This window comes from Gobio gobio (genome assembly GCF_949357685.1).
Source record: "Gobio gobio genome assembly, chromosome: 15".
Taxonomy (NCBI): domain Eukaryota; kingdom Metazoa; phylum Chordata; class Actinopteri; order Cypriniformes; family Gobionidae; genus Gobio; species Gobio gobio.
This window is the reverse complement of record NC_137108.1, coordinates 25,086,655-25,104,762: the sequence shown is the minus strand read 5'-3', so window position 1 is coordinate 25,104,762 and position 18,108 is coordinate 25,086,655. Positions and strand designations below refer to the sequence as shown.

At 38.2% G+C, this 18,108-nt stretch overlaps 1 protein-coding gene across 2 annotated transcripts; it reads left to right on the top strand.

Moving 5' to 3' along the window:
• The first annotated feature begins 8 nt into the window (after positions 1–8).
• On the top strand, positions 9–17,604 carry LOC307138100 (uncharacterized protein). 2 transcript variants are annotated; one of them, XM_079836241.1, is made up of 9 exons: positions 9–313; positions 3,329–3,381; positions 6,102–6,122; positions 6,228–6,500; positions 7,528–7,824; positions 8,770–9,057; positions 13,650–13,828; positions 14,530–14,631; positions 14,779–16,346. In XM_079836241.1, exons 2-9 carry the CDS (start codon positions 3,336–3,338, stop codon positions 15,700–15,702), a joined length of 2,130 nt encoding a protein of 709 aa, XP_079692367.1. In that variant the 5' UTR covers positions 9–313; positions 3,329–3,335; the 3' UTR covers positions 15,703–16,346. The 2 variants fall into 2 exon arrangements, with proteins under 2 accessions (XP_079692367.1, XP_079692368.1); XM_079836242.1 differs by having other exon boundaries at positions 152–297; positions 14,779–17,604.
• Positions 17,605–18,108: the final 504 nt, after the last annotated feature.

The window sequence follows — 18,108 nt, the reverse complement described above, 5'->3', positions numbered from 1 at the left end:
CCATTTTTATTCATAAGGGCGTTGGTCTCGGTGATGGATCGATCTGAAGAACACCTTAAAGACCTTCACGTCGGTTCTGCAAAGGTTGTCTGAGTGTGTTCGGGTCCGTTGACACGCCCATAAGGGGTTGAAGCGCCGGGCTTTACCGACCGCACTCGAGACGCTGCGAGATACCGGACGGATTCCTGAGGTGCATCTTAGTCCTTAAGTGATTTTCGAGGTGGAAAGGAAGCAGAAAGGGACGAATTTACGGAATTCCCTCCTTTTCCAGTCTATCATTTGTGGACCATATTGGAGGTGAGCTGTGAACACGGTAAGGGAGAATATCAATTTTGCGGCAGAGATGTCATAAACGGGCAGCTGGCTTTGGGTTGCAGGAATTGAAGGGTTAAATTCTGCAGTTTCTGCTTCGTCTGGTACTTTTCCGATTGGATAAAGTTGCTGTTGGAACGCGAATACAATAAGGCGTAAGATGCTTATTTAGAGGTTTAAAAGAGCATTTAGGCTTGTTGAAGAGATTTGCGCCCTGTTCTGCATAGCATCACATCAAATGCCCCGTCAGCTCGCGAGCATCCTTTATTAACATATTAAATGTTTCTATTAAAATATGCTTTGAGATGGAATGCCGTGAAAATTAGGATGAGAAAAGCAAATGTGATAATTAGACCTGTTTGTCGCGATGAGCTCGAAAAATGTCACTTTTATAATAACATTAATAATCTAGATTTTATATAATTCTTATTTGAGACTAATTTTGCCGGTTGACTGCGGTTCAATAAGGATGTTGCACCGTAATAACCCGAACATGTGTGGGCGATCTTTCTCATCGTGTGACCGAGAGAAAATTTGTTTGACTGGCAAATAGTTTTATGATTGGGAGGGGATAAGATCATTTGAAGGTTTTCCTCAGAAATACAGGGAATATGCGGTAAGTCAAAGCTTCCGCCGCCCCCGCTGCTTACATAGCCTACGGGCCGTGTCTCAAAACCTATCCTTGTGCTTATCTATACGCCATATTTCTAACCATAATGATGCCCCAAAGTGGTGCCTAGGTAGGCAGCTCACTAGGTTGTGAGACACAGCCATGATCTCATCGCTTTTCAAGTCATACATCAGACCCTTTTAACTACAATATCGCCTTTTGAATTGATCGTCTGGTTCAAGGCTTTAAAATACATTATGATCCAGGATATAGGCTATATAGTAAATTAGTCTGAATGGAATGGTCTGGAAGTAATTTCCAGATGCCCAGTCCTGCATGGTCTCTTAGGAGATGACCTGCTTCTAACATCAATAACCACATTATGAATTTGCTACCAAGCACCTTTCTAAAGGTTGAGCTTGATTTCCCTGAGCCCCTATTTATCTTGTTTTATTTCCCTGGTTTACACAGCCTGCTTCTGGCATAATTTTCCAATATATGATATTGCAGTTCATATAGAGACTGGCTATCTGCAGCAGGTGGATTTGAGCTCTGATTCATCGTTTGCATTACACTCAGGAGAACAGCATCTTATGTTGAATATGAGCACCCAGTCTGCATTTCTGCCTCCATGTTTTATGTATGCTGTCTTATAAGAGAGGAACTGTGAGGGTGCTGTATGAGGTGTCATACTGAGAGAGAGAGAGAGAGAGAGAGAGAGAGAGAGAGAGAGAGGGAGAGAGAGAGAGAGAGAGAGAGAGAGAGAGAGAGAGAGAGAGAGAGAGAGAGAGAGAGAGAGAGAGAGAGAGAGAGAGAGAGAGAGAGAGAGAGAGAGAGAAGCATGCCAAGTGGACCAGATGGCACTGTCCATATGAAACTAAAAAAGTGCCGATGCTTTTAGCACATGTGTCTCATGGTCCAGAGAGAGAAAAAGATATGTACTCATTTTCTTTTCTTTTCTTTTTTTTTCTTAACTGAATGTCAATATGAATGTTCATATGCAAAATTCTGAGCAGAAGTCTGTTATGAAATCACTGAATGGCCTAAATGCATTTGCGGTTCTCGATGCTTGCCTTGCTGTCCAATGTCTGGCCTGGCAAAGGTTTTCTTAATATCTTGCCATGTTATTATGTGTTCCACATTACAGACCATCACACATAATATGATGCCACCTTAATCAAATTACATATAATTTTAAGTATTATGTTAATTATAAAGTACAGTTTGTGCATCAAAATATTTTTCCACAGTCACTGGAAACTGGAAATCTTTATTTCAAGTTATCTTTCATTTACTTAAATATTTAATAAATATAATTATATATGTGTGTGTGTGTATTTCACTTATGCTATATATATATATATATATATATATATATATATATATATATATATATATATATATATATATATATATATAATATATATATATATATATATATATATATATATAGTGTGTGTGTGTGTGTGTGTGTGTGTGTGTGTGTGTGTGTGTGTGTGTGTGTGTGTGTGTGTGTGTGTGTGTGTGTGTGTGTTTTGAATATTTCACTTACGCTCTCAACTTCCAATAAGTGTCTACTCTTCTATGTAACACTTATGACCATATTTAAATCCTCTAAAATCAGCACAGAAAATGAAAAGTTGTGTAAAAAGGCAAAACAGTTCAAAACACCAAGGAAAGAGAGATTTTTGTCGAACAATTAGGCTAAAAGATAAATAGTCTCATTTCATTACCTCTCACATTTTTAATGTCTTCAGTCATTAAATATCATCCCGTCTTGATTATGAAGATAATGATCCACCCAAATGATGTCATGTTTCTCATTCCATGTGCATTTATAAAGACACAAACCCACAGAAAGCAATGTATCTAAAAGCACAATTTCTCATGAAATTGCTTGACCAAGGTAATTTATTGGTGATAAACCTTAACTGGGAATCTCAATAAATTGTATGTTCTTACTATTCATTATAATTCTCCTCTGGGATGCCAGATCAATGTCAGATAAGCAATACACAAGTCAAGCCAATAAACCCACAATTACTGACACGTCCAAATAGCTCTTTAAAGAGAGGCTCATTTGTCAACACAGCGCCTTTTAAATCCGTTGTCTGATGATCAGAGCTCCCACGTCTCCCATAAAGCTGAAAAACATAGATGTCTGGTAACATTAACGTTTACATAAAATGATTTGTTTTATAGTCGCACCCTATATTCATAGGTCCACATCAATCACTCAATCGACCCGTGTCCATTTGCCAACACTGCCATTTTGATCATTGTCCTTTTCTCTAGCAGGAATGCAAGTGAGCAATGTACCATGAAACTTATACAATCACAATGTCAGTGTTAAGAATTTAAATCCTCTTTTAATGTAAATGTATTTTCATGTGTAAATGTTTTCAGAGCCAATATGCAGAATCTGAGACTGCTCGTCTTAAGCGTGCTGTTCTACTCAGGTAAGAAAGAGTGCTTGTGAGTCTTTTGAGAGGTTGATCTACTGTATCATTATTATCACTATACAAAGTGTTGTTTCTTGTGCGGAAATGTTAAGGACAGTGGCTCTGACATGCAAATAGCTATTGTAGTTCTTTAATTACAGTCCAGCTCCACAAGTGCTGTAATGTTCTTACAAATGGCAATTGACTATTGAATGTACCAGCTTGCAAAGACTGTACACTGTACATAGCTTTTAGTTATATAATGAACTTGACAAGTAATATTAAATGTGCATCTATAATGAATGTATATTATCGTATTTCCGTGTAGTTTTCATACAAATTATGTATTGGGCTCAAATGATTTTGTTAATATTTTTTCTGACGAAAGACAAACATAAGTAGTGATGAAAGCCAAAATATTAAATGTCATGGAAGTATATTTACTGAGTAATCCACTGTATTTGGTATATTTTGTACATTTATTTTCACACAGAGATTGGTAAGTCTATTAGTAAAATCTGTTGACTTTCACTATATTTGTTGCATGTTTTTTGTATGAAGTTTGTATGCCTGTAACTCAAGATCTATTAAATAAATCTTAATATGCTTTTAAATTCGGATTGTTAACAAACTTTTCTTTGTATAAGAATCTTAATTTTTTAGGCCCAATATGGTTCATTTCCAGAGAATACTTCATGATACTTCATGAGTAAATTGGTCAATTGTGCACATTTTCAGTGGTCAAAAACTAAATGTGGGTCACATACAGCTGATCCTTTTTTCTTTTAAAAGAACAAATAATGTTGAAACTCATATTTTTCTATCAACACTATTACATAGAACCTGTCTGAGTGCCACACATATTATTTTTCCAAAGTTTGCCTGCCTGTAACTCAAGAAGTATTAAAAATGTCTTAATATCCTTAAAATCTCATTCTGAATAAACTAGATACATTTCTAGTTTCAACATTATGAATTCTTCAGACATTCTTTTTTTTAAACACAATAAGAATCAGCTGTTTGAAACCCATATTTGGTTTTCGCCAATTGAAAATTGGTCAAATTCAACAATTTGAACATGAGCCACATTGAAACATATATCTATGGGATTGAACCATATATGGCCCTTAAAATAAAGATTACAAAAGAAAAGCGTATTAAGAATGAGAATCTAGAAGGATATTAAGATAATGTTTAATACCTTTAGAGTTACAGTCATGCAAACTTCGGAAAAATACTGTAATGTGTGGCCATCAGACAGGTATGTTCTGTTCAACTGTTTTAATTGAAAAAACAAGATACATTTTTAGTTTTAACATTATTTGCTCTTCAAATATTCTTCTTTAAAAGATAAAGTATTAGCTGTATGCAAAGAGGCCCACATTTGGTTTTTGACCACTGAAAATGTGTACAATTTACTCATGAAGCCACATTGAAATCCTCATTTCTCTCAAAATGAACACTATTGGGCCTTTAAAAATATGATACTAAAAGAAAAGTTCATTGTAGATTTGGAATTAGCCCCTTTGTTTAATTCCCGTTGTTTAATTCACGGGACCAAACACCAGTTGCTTTGTCAAGAGATCTCTTTATTTTAATATTTTGTCAGACACGAGAGAAAGACTGTTTCTGGAAAGTTGTTATACGCAGCTTCTCTCTCGTTCTCCATCGTCCGTTCTCTGCTCTCCAGACAAAGGGATTGTGTTTTATACACCCAGAAGAACATATGGTTTCCATTAAAATGGAATGCATAAGTCAACATATGCATTGAAACTTACACACACACATTTATGCTGTCTCCCAACTCACACACATGGAAACTCTCCCTTGCCTTCTAACACACATGTATTCAATGCAATGCTTACAAATGATTATGAATACTAATGAAAAGTAATATTGAATAGTAAAATTTGATCTACATTCATTAAGAACCAGAATCTAAAAGCATATTAAAATATCTTTAATACTTCTTGAGTTACATGCAAAACACAAGTGCTTATTCCAATTTTTGAACTGTCATCATTGGCATATAATGCAACAAAGATTGCTATAGTCAACATATTTTATTAATACACTTACCAATCTGTGTAAAAATTAAATAATTATGCTGCCATCTTTCTAAAGTAATTTTTACCCCCACCCCCAGTATTTTGGCACTACATCCCACGTCATATTTCGACCCCCTCAACAAAATTGTGGATTATTCAGTAAATATACTGTTCATCCATGACATTTAATATTTTGGCTTTCATCACTACTTGTGTTTGTCTTTTTTTCAGGAAAACAATGAACAAAATCAAGAATTTTCTTGATTTGACACAAAATGACTGATATTGGAATCTCAATATTAATAAATAAGTATCCTTAACTCAAAGTAGTAAATTAGTTCTTGTGCTTTGAAATGATCAGATGTGCATTTTAACTAAATGGCTTTGTCCACTAAAATATTATTAAAACATTTTCTTTAAAATATTGCAAAAAACTTGTCTTTCCATAAGAATTGTCATATTAATAAATAAGAAATGTCAGACAGTATGACATGCGGTATATGGCATGAACAGATGTTTAATCAATGTTTAATTATTTAATTTGATATTCAAATACAACATAAAACATGTAAATGTAATTGAAAATATATTCTCATTTTCTGTATGATTTGACTAGTTGATGTCACATTATGCTGCTAATGAATGTGTTTGTTAATCTAAACACTGGTGCTTTTCTTTTGGGATTTTTAGCACTCTCTGCAACTCTGAAAGGTAAAAACAACAAGTCACTTTTTTATTTGAATCATTTATTAATATAAAATAAAATTACCAGTTCAACACAATACAAATCTCTCTTTATTTTTGTGGTTCTTGTAGCCCAAGAAGTGTCCCAGACTCTGTTTTTTGGGGAAGACTTCCACATCCCCATGCCGGCAGGTAAAGCTGACGTGTCGTTCAGGCGCTCGATTGCTCGAGGACAAGAGAAGCCGCTGATGAGTTCTGGTGAAGTGGTTGATCTTCGTGCCAAACTCAACATTGCTTTGACCCACCTGATCTTGGAGAATGTTGGAGAAAGTGACGAAGGAGTCTACACCATCACATCTGACCAAACCACAGAGGATGTTACACGCATCACACTCTATGTTAGAGGTACTGCATCCTTTTCATGTCATAAAACCAAAAAACTGTTCGCTCACTTTGAACAGCAGCTTGTACACGAAATGGGATGCACACTTTCATACTAGAATAGCTCTGAGTGACTTCCATTATTATAGGAAGTCATGTGGTGAACAGTAAGGGAGGTTTAATGACCTCCTGCAGTAATTGTAGCTCTGTCAAGACACACTAGTTGCCTTCCGTTCTTCTCTCCCTAAAGATCCTTCTTTCTCTCTACCCAACTATCTGTTTCTCCCATTATTAGTGGTGCTGGCTAACACTTACCTTGTAAGCGGTACAAAATATGGCCTTTTTTTCTTTCAATAATAGGTCAGAGTGAGGAAGATTTCAGGAAAGTCAAACTGAGCTGTTTTGAGTGGGGTTTGCAATTATGTCTACATTTTCTAATAAACATAAAACAATTTAATAATAAAATTTAAAAATGAATACTGCAAATACTGCTGAAAATACTTTTCTTTTTTAACCAAATGTAGGTTTGCACTTTTTGCTTATTGTATAATTGTTTTTTTATAATAATGTGTGTAATGGGATTAAAGGTTCAACTTGACACATGCAGTCAACAGGGATTGAGAAAGTGGAATGAAATCACTTGTCTTCTCACCATGCTGTAGAAAATATGCAAAAGATTACTGTTCATTGTGGCTTTTGTAATTACTGTATGCATCTGGATTTTAAAATGTAATAATTCAAATGTGTTTTACTACAATGAATTGAATGTTAATTCAATAGACAATATCAGAATGATGTATGATTTTGTTGGATACAGTTGAGAACGTCCAACTGTCTACTTCTAATATGGGACAGGACATAATATACACTTTATTGGGGGACAGACATTTCATTCTAGTTTAATGTTATGATAAATAATAGTTTATCTAATAGTTCTTAGAACACATTTTTAATACGCAATTCTAATGCATGGCTAGCCCAACTTCTTCGGAAATTGTAAAAATCTTCCTTTTCTTTTCTTTTCTTTTCTTTCTCTCTTTTACTTTTCCAGATTGCTCAAGTGAGCTCATGGTTAAGTATGGTTCAGATTTTCACGTTTCTCTCAATGATATCTCGGAGCCGGTGCTTGTGGGCTTTCGTCACAGCTCAGTTGAGGCCAATCAGACTTCACTTCCGGCTGTGGACCTGCTGAAAGATGATGGATCGCCCAAGGAGAATTACCAGGAGCGCATTGAGATCACTCCTCAAAAGTTCACTCTGCATGCTGTTACAGGGGCTGATGAAGGCAGTTACACCTTCAGCGATTCCAATGGGAAAATCAAGAAGAAGATCTGCCTGAATGTTAAAGGTGAGAGCAGGAAGCACATTTCCAATGGTTCACGACACAACAATATTATTTAAATGACATTATTGTCCTAATCCTGACCTTCTGAATGAAGCAAGTACAGCAATTATTTACACTACATGGTAATTGAGATAACATAATAATATATGAGTAGCTATGGAAAACATTTTGAAGGAGAAATGAAATAGGATAATAAAGTCAAATCTGCCAGTCCTTAAAATAATCATTGAGAAGGTGACTAAGATCACAATGTGAAGCGGAAGGGTCTTGTATCATCCCGAAGGGATTTATATTGCACTAATAACCGAATAGCTGAACATTTTACCGCACATTACATGGCTATAAATAAATGGAAATATTGATTTGTGGTGAAATTATTTGATTATGAGAAAAGAAAGTGGCCACAGAGTGATATGAGATATGTGAAACTAGTGCAGAAGATTGTTTGCTGGGGACAATGGTCAAATAAACAGTTTAGAGGTCATTATACAAAAACTCCATCTGACCAATCAGAATCAAGTATCCTGGAGGCAAAGATAAAAACTGAGGTGTGAACACTGCTAAAAATAAAGCTTCCAAAGGTTTTTTTTGCTGTTATATAATCATTGAAATAATATTTTTCCACTATAAAGAGCCTTTCTTCGTGGAACCATTGATGCCAATAAATTACCTTTATATTTAAGAGTGTTGAGTACTCTTCAGGTACATCATAAAACAAAAAATAAAGGATAGTAGGCTAATTACAAAGACGGGAAGAGAGACAGATGGAATGAAGTCTGTCATTCTCTGCCTGCAGCATTTATTCCCTAAAACATTTATGCTTTCTCCTCCCTACCGACTCTTTTTCTACTTTCTTCACTTTCATGACGTCATCTTAGAAAATAGCTGAACACCTCAGCTTCAGTAACAGCTTTCTTTCTTTTTGTCCTTCTTTTGTATTTCTTCCAGCACATCTGATATTTGTAACCCTTTCATATGGTAGCAGTCTGAAGATAAACCTGCCCCTAAATAGCTCCTTAGCTCGCCTGTTTTACACCCCGAAGTCGGATAACAATAAGTATTTGATTATGGAGAGTGGAGAGCTCAAACTGCCTACTAACCTGGATCTCGAAGGTCGCTTCTCTTTGGAGGATTCTATGTGTCTTCTGACCGATGTGAAGGCCGGTGATGCTGGAGTTTTCAGTGTGACTGACCACCAGGATTTTCAGGTGTCTGATGTCTACCTGGAGATAGAAGGTAAGGAGATGCAAGATGGCAAAGGGAAAATAACAGTTTATTTAAAAGGTCCCATGGCGTGGATTTTTTATTTTATTTTATAATGTTTCCTGAGGTGTACTTATATTGTTAGTAGGATTTTTATATCATAAAATGTCTTTCTATCCTAATTTTAGCCCTCTGGCTTGAATGCTCTGTTTGAAGCCCCCCCCCCCCCCCCTCACAGTTGTTCATGACCCTGTCATGAAGGGCAAAATTAGATATGTATAGACCAAAACCACTATTTGCACCAGGCTGTAAACATGTTTTTTTTCTGCTGTAAAGTTGGGCATTTTAACATTAGGCTCAATGAGATTCTGCTCCCTTCTGGAGCCTGTCTATAGTGGCCAGTCGATGAATTACAGTTTAAGTCACTTCCGTATTGCCTTCAAGAGAAACTGGGAGAGGTTGCCGCTTGGTCTACACGAAGAGAGAGAGTCGGGAGAGTGGCTGTGAGTTTTTGTGTCTGATTGCAGAGATTAGCCCGGCGAGATAGTATATAAGCCAGAAGAAAGCAAGCACTGCCAAAGAGACAGACTGGGCACTCGTGGACCAGAGAGACGGAGAGCTGGAGAAAGATGGCTGAGAAAGTTATATTGTACTGAGTAGTTGAGAGCGCTGTGAGCGCAAGTTTATTTTGTTTGTATCTGAGAGTTCTGAATAAACACGAGTCCTAGTCACGCCGACCCTGTCTTCTTCCTCCTTATTCTACGAACTTTGTAACATGTGGAACCCCTCTTGAATACTTTTACTAAGTTTTTTTTACTATTACAGCAGTCGAGATTAAAAAATCGTGAAAGTGTTGATTATAGCATTATTTTTTTATATCTTTTCTCATCACATGAAAGGCTGTAGTGATGAGCATTGAGTACACAGACCATCTGTTTATCGCGTGAATGCAGTGATCTCGTCATTGCACTATTTCTCTCACAAAATGCTTTCACCACAACTAACAGCAAACACAATATCGACATGAATACAGTAAGAGCTGTGTTGTGCATCATAACAGTGTCATTCATTATAACAGCAGTTGATTTACAGCTCCTAAGATTATAAAGAGAGTGTTCTCTGAAAAAAAAACTTTTTTTTTTGCCCCGTTTGCGTTTTTATTATTTTACTACTTACACAATTATTGTAAGTATATATCAATATATTATTTACAATACACAATGTGTTTTTTTATTATATTTTTAAGGGGGGCAACCCTCAGACAACCCCCCCTCCCCCCCACAATGTGAAGTTGATCGTTTTGTCACTGGTTTGATTCACGGATGCATAAACAGGGGTGATGAATTGAGAAATCAACTTTCCCTTGAGCCTTTGATATATAAAAGTTCATCATGATATAAGAATATCCTGTAAGTTTCAGAGCTGAAAACTTCTTTGTTAGTCAAAGAAAAGTTTTTATTGACACCAGGCCCAGAAAACGCTCGATCTCAGGATATGTTGACCATTGACGTCTTGGGCCCCGATCACACAGAACACGTTTTTCAGGTTCGAAAACGCGAGGCGAAACGCTGCGGGTTTTTTTTATGTTGCTAAGAAACCCCCGAATCAGCTGTCCTGTCAGTCTCATCAAGGTAATGGTCGCCACAACGGAAGGCCCGCCTCTCCAGTCATTCGATTGGACAATAGAAAACAAACGTGATTACGTCAGGCGCTTTTCCGCTCAGAGATGATTTTTTTTCAACTTCAGGCGCAGCAGGCGGTTCAAATGCGAGGTGCCCAGGGCGCATAAGCAGCGCGCATAACGCTCTCTGCTAACAAAAATCTATTAAAAAAAGGCGCCTCTCACTGCAAAAACGCGTTCTGTGTGATCAGGGCCATAGAATGCAGAAACGCCGCTGTCATGAGAAAAGACCAAGGGGGTAATCCAGCACCGGGAAAGCGTACCTTCCATAGGGGCAGCCATTGCTAACCAAGCCATCACCTGCTGATAGCATCCCATTGACTCCCATTCATTTTGGCGTCACTTTGACAGCAAATAATTTTACATCTGAGGCATTTAAAGACTCCATTTGTCCATTGTTTATTTCTAAAGAAACACGACAATGTATAAAAGGCTCCATTACCTTGTATCTTACACTATCGCCCCGTAGAAGCCGTTTTTGTAAAAATAGGCTAACGATTGAGTCATAACCATGCGACTCTGTCGCACAGTAGAGAAATTACTGTATACACCCGTATAGGAGAAGTTCGAGCGCAATCTTTTACTGTCTATGAGGCAATTTATTAAAATAAATAAATACTATGTGTAGTAATGTTAGTTCGTGTGGGAAGAAGGAGGCGGGAAGCAGCGAACATTCAACAACTTTAATAAAATAAATGAACACAAAATGAAAGTAAAAGCGGCAGCCCCTCATGGACGACTGCCGTGCACACACATAACAAAACGTAAACAAAACACAAATTAAAATCCAGGCCTAGCCCTCTCTCGTCCTTCACTGTCGTCGCTCCTCCTTTATGCTCCCGTCACTCCTCCGTGAGACACGAGGCCGATGCGGCACGCAGCTGGCGCTCATCAAACATAATGGCCGCGGCCTCGTCCCGCTCTCACGGTCCCTCAGCCTCGCTGCTCGCCACACTATGCAAAATTACTAAATAATTAATCAGAATACTTACCGAAAGTTGCTCCTGCTCACGCTCTCCGTCTCTGCAAGATTCGGTGATTCAGATTTCACTTTGCACAACTACTAGAAGACTTACAACTGTCAGACAGGTTGCTCACGCCACATCTACGTCGTCAAGCTCAGTCTGAGGCTGCGCAGTACGCTCAGCCATCAGGAAGTGAGTGCTTTTAATTGATTTCACTTTCCTCCGTTGAAGTCTATGGGGTCGCTGTGTACATTTCTTTTACGGTCTATGGAAAAGACCCTTTTCACATTTCCGGGTTTCTCAGAGCAGAAGTGGTCATAGTTGGGTTAACTATTATAGCTGTGAATGAGAGAACACATTCAATATTTTTTTTGTGTGCCCATTTGTTCAAATAGCAAAAGAAAAACTCCACAATAGTGATTTCACAACTTTCAAAAAGAGGGAAAAAAATAGAGTGAGATTGATAACGGCAGTCAAAAGAGAGAAAGATGTTAATTTTTACCATCACTCCCATAGACGCTGTATTAAAAACACCCTTACAGCAGCAGTAACTTGTTTTTTGTAATTTAATGCAAAAGTAATAAAATACAAAGTATTCGTGTTATAAATCTAGATATATTTTTTTTAAATGAAAACACAAAAAACGTTGCAGGATTTACGATATTGATGACCGTTAAAACGTGTCATCACAGTCTGTGAAAAGGGTCTTATCGTGTCCTCCAGTGAAATAGTGTCCGCTTAGGACCCCAGAGCAATTCTATTGGCTGAAAGAACTTTTAATGGGTAATCTGTTCAGAGAGACTCGTGGAGCTAAACGGATCGCGCTACCGAGCAATAAACATGCCGAAGATAGCAAGATATTGAGCTGTGCCTGGTTGTGGAAGAACACAGTCGCTGCATAAGCTTCCTTCGGATTCTAATATTGGAAATGTGTGGTTGAACTTTATTTTGAATGAATATCCAGCTTACGTGGGGAAGACATTGCACGTATGTTCATTTCACCGGATTCGTTTGTACACGAGACTGGATTTGCAGACAGGATGAGATTAATTTACATGAATGAATGAAGCAACACACTAATGTGAGTAAAAACATTTTTTTATATGTGTTAGTATTGCATTGTTACAGATTGTACATGTCCAACTAAACATAACTTACCACTGTCACAGGGCTCGCAAAGCCAAACGTCCCGAGGATGTGCGTTGTTCACTCTCTTGACTTGATATTTGAAGGAAAAATACAATCGGGGAAGTTTTTGCTCTCTGCAACGTACTTGGCGCGTGCGTGTGTGTGTGATGCACGGTTCGAGCTTATATCCACCGATCGGGCGGGCCAAGTAATGTAAAAGAACATTCATATTAATTGTGGGTGGATGAGAGATAAATGATTGTGTTTGTTTGATAGAGACATTTTGCGAGCCCTGAGGGACAACTCATTCCAGTTGCCGCTTTCAAAACAATGCCTCACGCGTACTCGCCGGGGAGCCGAAGCTCATTAAATATGCAAATCTTATCCAATCCTAGGTGTGGGCCTTTACTTCCAAATCTTCAGTGCAGCACGCCCATTAAAACCGAGCGTATCTTGAGAGAGGCTCAAAACCATGGAAGAAAATAGCCTATTACTTATTCATTATGATGTTTTTGAATACAAAAACCATGCTAACGTCACAAGTAGACCTCAGACAACAGAATAAATTTTTTTAAAAAGCCAGTTCATGACCCCTTTAAACGATTTAGAAAGAAAGTCTGTGTGAACTTCAATAATTAGCTACACATCAGAAATCAATGATCACAGATCAGGCATTAATGAACACGGTTACGTACTGTTTGTGGCGGTGCTGTCGAATCCATATCGTAAAAGTCTGTTTGTAAAGCCTGTGCTGACATTGCGACTAAAATAAACCTTAAAAAAAAACGGAATAAAATGTGACCTTTAATTTTCATACTTTGCACTTAATGGTGTATCTCTTTCTCTCTCAGCATACAGACTTCCTAAACTCTACATTGCCATCCTCGCTCTGGTAGCATTATTGGTGTTGCTGCTTTTGGTGTGCTTGGTGTCATGTCTGGTGAAGATACGCCAACGTGCAGCAAAGGCCAGAGCCATTGAGGAGAAAGCCCAGAATGCAGGGAAAGTTGAGGGAGATACCTTCAGACAGGTATTTACCACCTTATTTACCATCTTATCACCTATGTAAGCACCGCCACCAAGGACAGAAAATAAAAACAGTCAAATATATAATGGCCCTAAAAAATATCTGGACTTAGGTCACACTTACAGATACATTAATGTCATTGCATTAGATACAAAATATCAATGCAATCAAATTAGACTAATTTCACTTTTCATTTTTTTATTTATCATTATTTAAATGCATTTGTACCCAACACTATGAATGAGATATTTCTGTTAAAATTGTAGGGAACAAAAGTTCAAATTTACTTTTCATTTTAGAATAATTCATTCATATGGTAATTCATATGTTGATTTCCCCAAAAAGTCTATGAACTGTGGCTCTGTGGCACTATCAAAACATAATCCCTACAAGCTCAACAAGCAACACCAGATCAACCAATGACGAAATTTGGAGGTTGGAGTTCTCTGTTTGACTAACCAATGAAAAACAGGAAAATTGTTTGTGGAACCCTCACTGAAAACTTTGCAATTCCATTAGCAATTTGACACACCTAATCTTTAAAGAAGAAAATAAAATAGACATGTAAAGTACAATCATTTGCTTTATGTTTTACATTCTCATTTCATGTCTTCTACAACATGAAAGGAATAATACTTTTTTTTTTGTCTTTCTGTGTTTATATAATGGAGTATATTATAAGCCCTTTGCTCATATTTCTGCAGGTTGTGAAAGAAGCCTGTACCCGTCAGAATGAGGAGGCCCCGGCCCTATCACAGAAAGAAGACATCACTGAGAAATCACAGAGCACAGAGGTCAGCATTAAGGTGAGCACCAGGAAGCTGAAAGACATTTTAATCATTAGATCTATCATTATATATAAACCCCAAGCATTTGCTCAGTATAAAATACTGTATTATGTTTAATGTTGTTGAAATGCTTTAAGAATGCTAAGTTCTGAGTATGTTCTTCAGGGTTTGGAGGTGTCTACTAAAGAGCCAAGCCTACAAGAGAGGAACATGGAGACCAGTGACTCTGGAGTGGGATTTAATACCACTGGGCTTCCGCTTGACAGTGACACTGATGCCCCAACAACAACCATAGCAGATTCTGCTGCCCCTGATGTCAAAGCCATTCCCAACCAAATTCCAGAGCCAAAGACGGCCCCCTCACCTCCAAAACCAGTACCAATTTCAGATCTAAAACCAACAGATGTGGTCAAGTCGACGGCTCCTCCACCACCTTCTCCTGAACCCAAACCACCAGTAACACCAACACCAACACCTGAACCCAAACCTGCTGCTACACCTGAACCAAAAGTGACCATCTCACCACCTGAAACGAAACCGACCTTAAGCCCATCACTAGAACCCAAGCAACCTGTGACACCTGATCCGAAACCATTAAGTCCCGCGCCTGAGACCACATCAACTGATGTTAAACCAATTCCAAGTCCAACCCCTGAATCTCCAAAAGCATTAATACCAACTCCCGATGCGAAACCAGCCATTACTCCAGATGCCAAACCAGCAGTTTCACCTACTCCTGAACCCACACCAGCTAAAGTGGGCACCCCTGACCAGAAACCCGCCGTAAGCCCCACACCTGATCTCAAGACTCCGGATCCTAAACCGGTTTCTCCAATCCCTGAGCCTAAACCACCGGTCTCACCGATTCTCGATTCAAAACCAACTACAAATGGTACTCCCGAATCCAAGGAGCCAAGTGCACCTTTATCTCCTGGCCTGGATGTGAAGGGGACTACCCCTCCCAAAACCCCTGATACTGGGAAAAGCTCAGTCAAAACTCCTGAGCTCATCTCCAGTGGAGGTCTAGACTCGGCTTCTCCCAATGACAGTGCACCACCTTCAAGCACTGATGGAGCTGCCACCAACTAGATTAAAACCATAGCCTCGTTCCTGCCTCCTCCTATATTAACCACCACAGACAATCTAGGCACTTGACTTAACCAAGAAGAGCTAAGTGACTTCCTAAGGGGGTGGGTTCATCAGTCTTTTGAGTCTCACTTTTAATACGATTAACATGCATCAATGGAAAGATCCACTGTAAATCCACTCAGTTTACTAATATTTAATAAGCCCGTAAAAGGGTTCGAATACAGAGATGAAGCACTTCAGACCTTACACCATTGGCTGATTTGATACAGAATGAGGGAGGCTATCTGGGGTATTCCAAGAAAGTGTACAAAGACAAATCTTCCATCACAGAAATAATACATCACTGCATGAAGATATTGAGAAAATAAACTCTATTACCGGTTCCGTAATCCAAGATTACTGTGGTTGAATTCGGAGAAAAGCACACAAGGGCATGGGACATTAATCATTTTCATTCTATACAAGATCATTTCTGCTCCATTTTGACAAGTTGGAGAATCTAAATTGCAGGATTGATACTGAAAAAGCGACGAGCCAACCTTCTGCTATCGGAGGACTGGAAAATGGGAAAAAATCATGCGAGTCAACATGTCATTTTGACAAAGGGGATGAACAAGGAAACTACTGAAGTGCAGTGCAAAGCCAAAAAAAGAAAAAGAAAAACCATTTGACCAAAAAAAATTTCACTAACCTTCATAGACTAATCTGTGACTCTGTGCCTGGAGGACATTTTTGAGAATCTTCTTCTATCAATCTAACCTAAGACACTAGTCTCGCAGATGTTCTTGTCCAGAGATATGACAGTGCACATTTCCTATTCATCTAGTAACAAAAATATTGCTGTTGAAGTCTCTCAGTTATTTCCGTAAGCAAGAACTTTTTAAAAATATCACTTCTGACAATGGTTGAATGCAACAGTATATGTGAACAGGTACAAGTTTGGTTCTTAGATCTCAGTAGTAAGGCTGTTTCCATCATTAGCAAGTGTTCTGGAGTATTGTGTTAAAATTAGTTGACCCTAGTAATAGTGCCATTTTAGCATGTGGTTCCCAAAAGGAAATATGCAAATCAGGTAATGATGCAAACACCCGAAAAATATGCACTGAGCGCAGGTCTCCATTTTGCTGCCAGGAAGTGAGTGCTCAGTTGTGGAGGATGCAGCAGACTACTGCAATATGTCAGACTTTTACTGGCACCTTACAGCATTACTCCCACATTGTGATCCAAACACTTGAATTGGCTAAAAAGTGTGTTTGATAGCACACCATACACGATCAGTTCTTTAATGTTTGATGAATTGCTCCCATGATCCAAAATGTATTGAAAATATACGCAATAGCGCAATGGTGAATAGCGCTGACTCTGAATCTATAATGATCCTAATTTACATAAAAAGGAGGCTTGTTTGTGCTGAAAAGAATGACAGTGATTGCGCAAGAGCAGTGAATTAGCCCAAGAACGTCATGTATGGTTAAATCTGCTGATTCTTGTTTGCTTGAGGAGCAAGTGGACATGGTATATAGGAAGATCTAGATGGTTTGTGTTGCTTCTGGTTAGTCTATAATGTTCCACAAGTAATTTTGGATTTAAAGTCATATAGTTGAAAGACAGTCTCACATATCAGTTTACATATATTCCAGGTGCCTCCGGTGGAGCCTGAACACCACTGCCTGTTAATGTTGTATCCGTCCAGGAACCTGCTCCTACCACACTATCTGTGGGAGCTGATGGTAAATCGCAGTGAGTAGCGGATGAAAGCTAACTCGATTAAGAACTTGAAGCATGGGCAGATTTGGAGGTTTGTGGGTAGATTTTCTATCTGAAGATGATCACTACCTCACATTTAATCCTGACTAAACTACTAAACCACTAACTAAACAACATTGTAACGTATGTGGACATTAAAAAAAAAAAAAAAAAGATGTAGTTCTTTTGGCAAAGCACAAGGTTTGAAATACAATCAAAGGTTTACAAATCTCAATCAGATATTTGGCAATGCCTTCTCCACAAACCTCAGAAAACGGCCTTGTTCCTTCTCAGCCGTCAACAGCTGTTTTAATATCAGTGCAAGGAAATGACACTTGAAGCCCATATAGTCTCAGTGTCACATCTCATAATGTAAATATCACAAACCCTAGCTGTCATAATAACCCTATCTGCACTGTAGCATTCAAAATTATATATTCCATGACAAAACGGACTTTGTGAACCATAATGGATACATAGTAAGTAAATCTGACTCAGAATGGCTTATGAGCACATCTAAACCATGTTTTGAGATGTTAAAGATGCACTCAGTCATTTTTGTTTTGTCGCGCTAGCCGACAGAGTTCTTGGACTAACACTGACACCTGGTGGTGTGGAGGCAGGGTTATGGAAAATCAATAGTTTTAGGTTACCCATAAC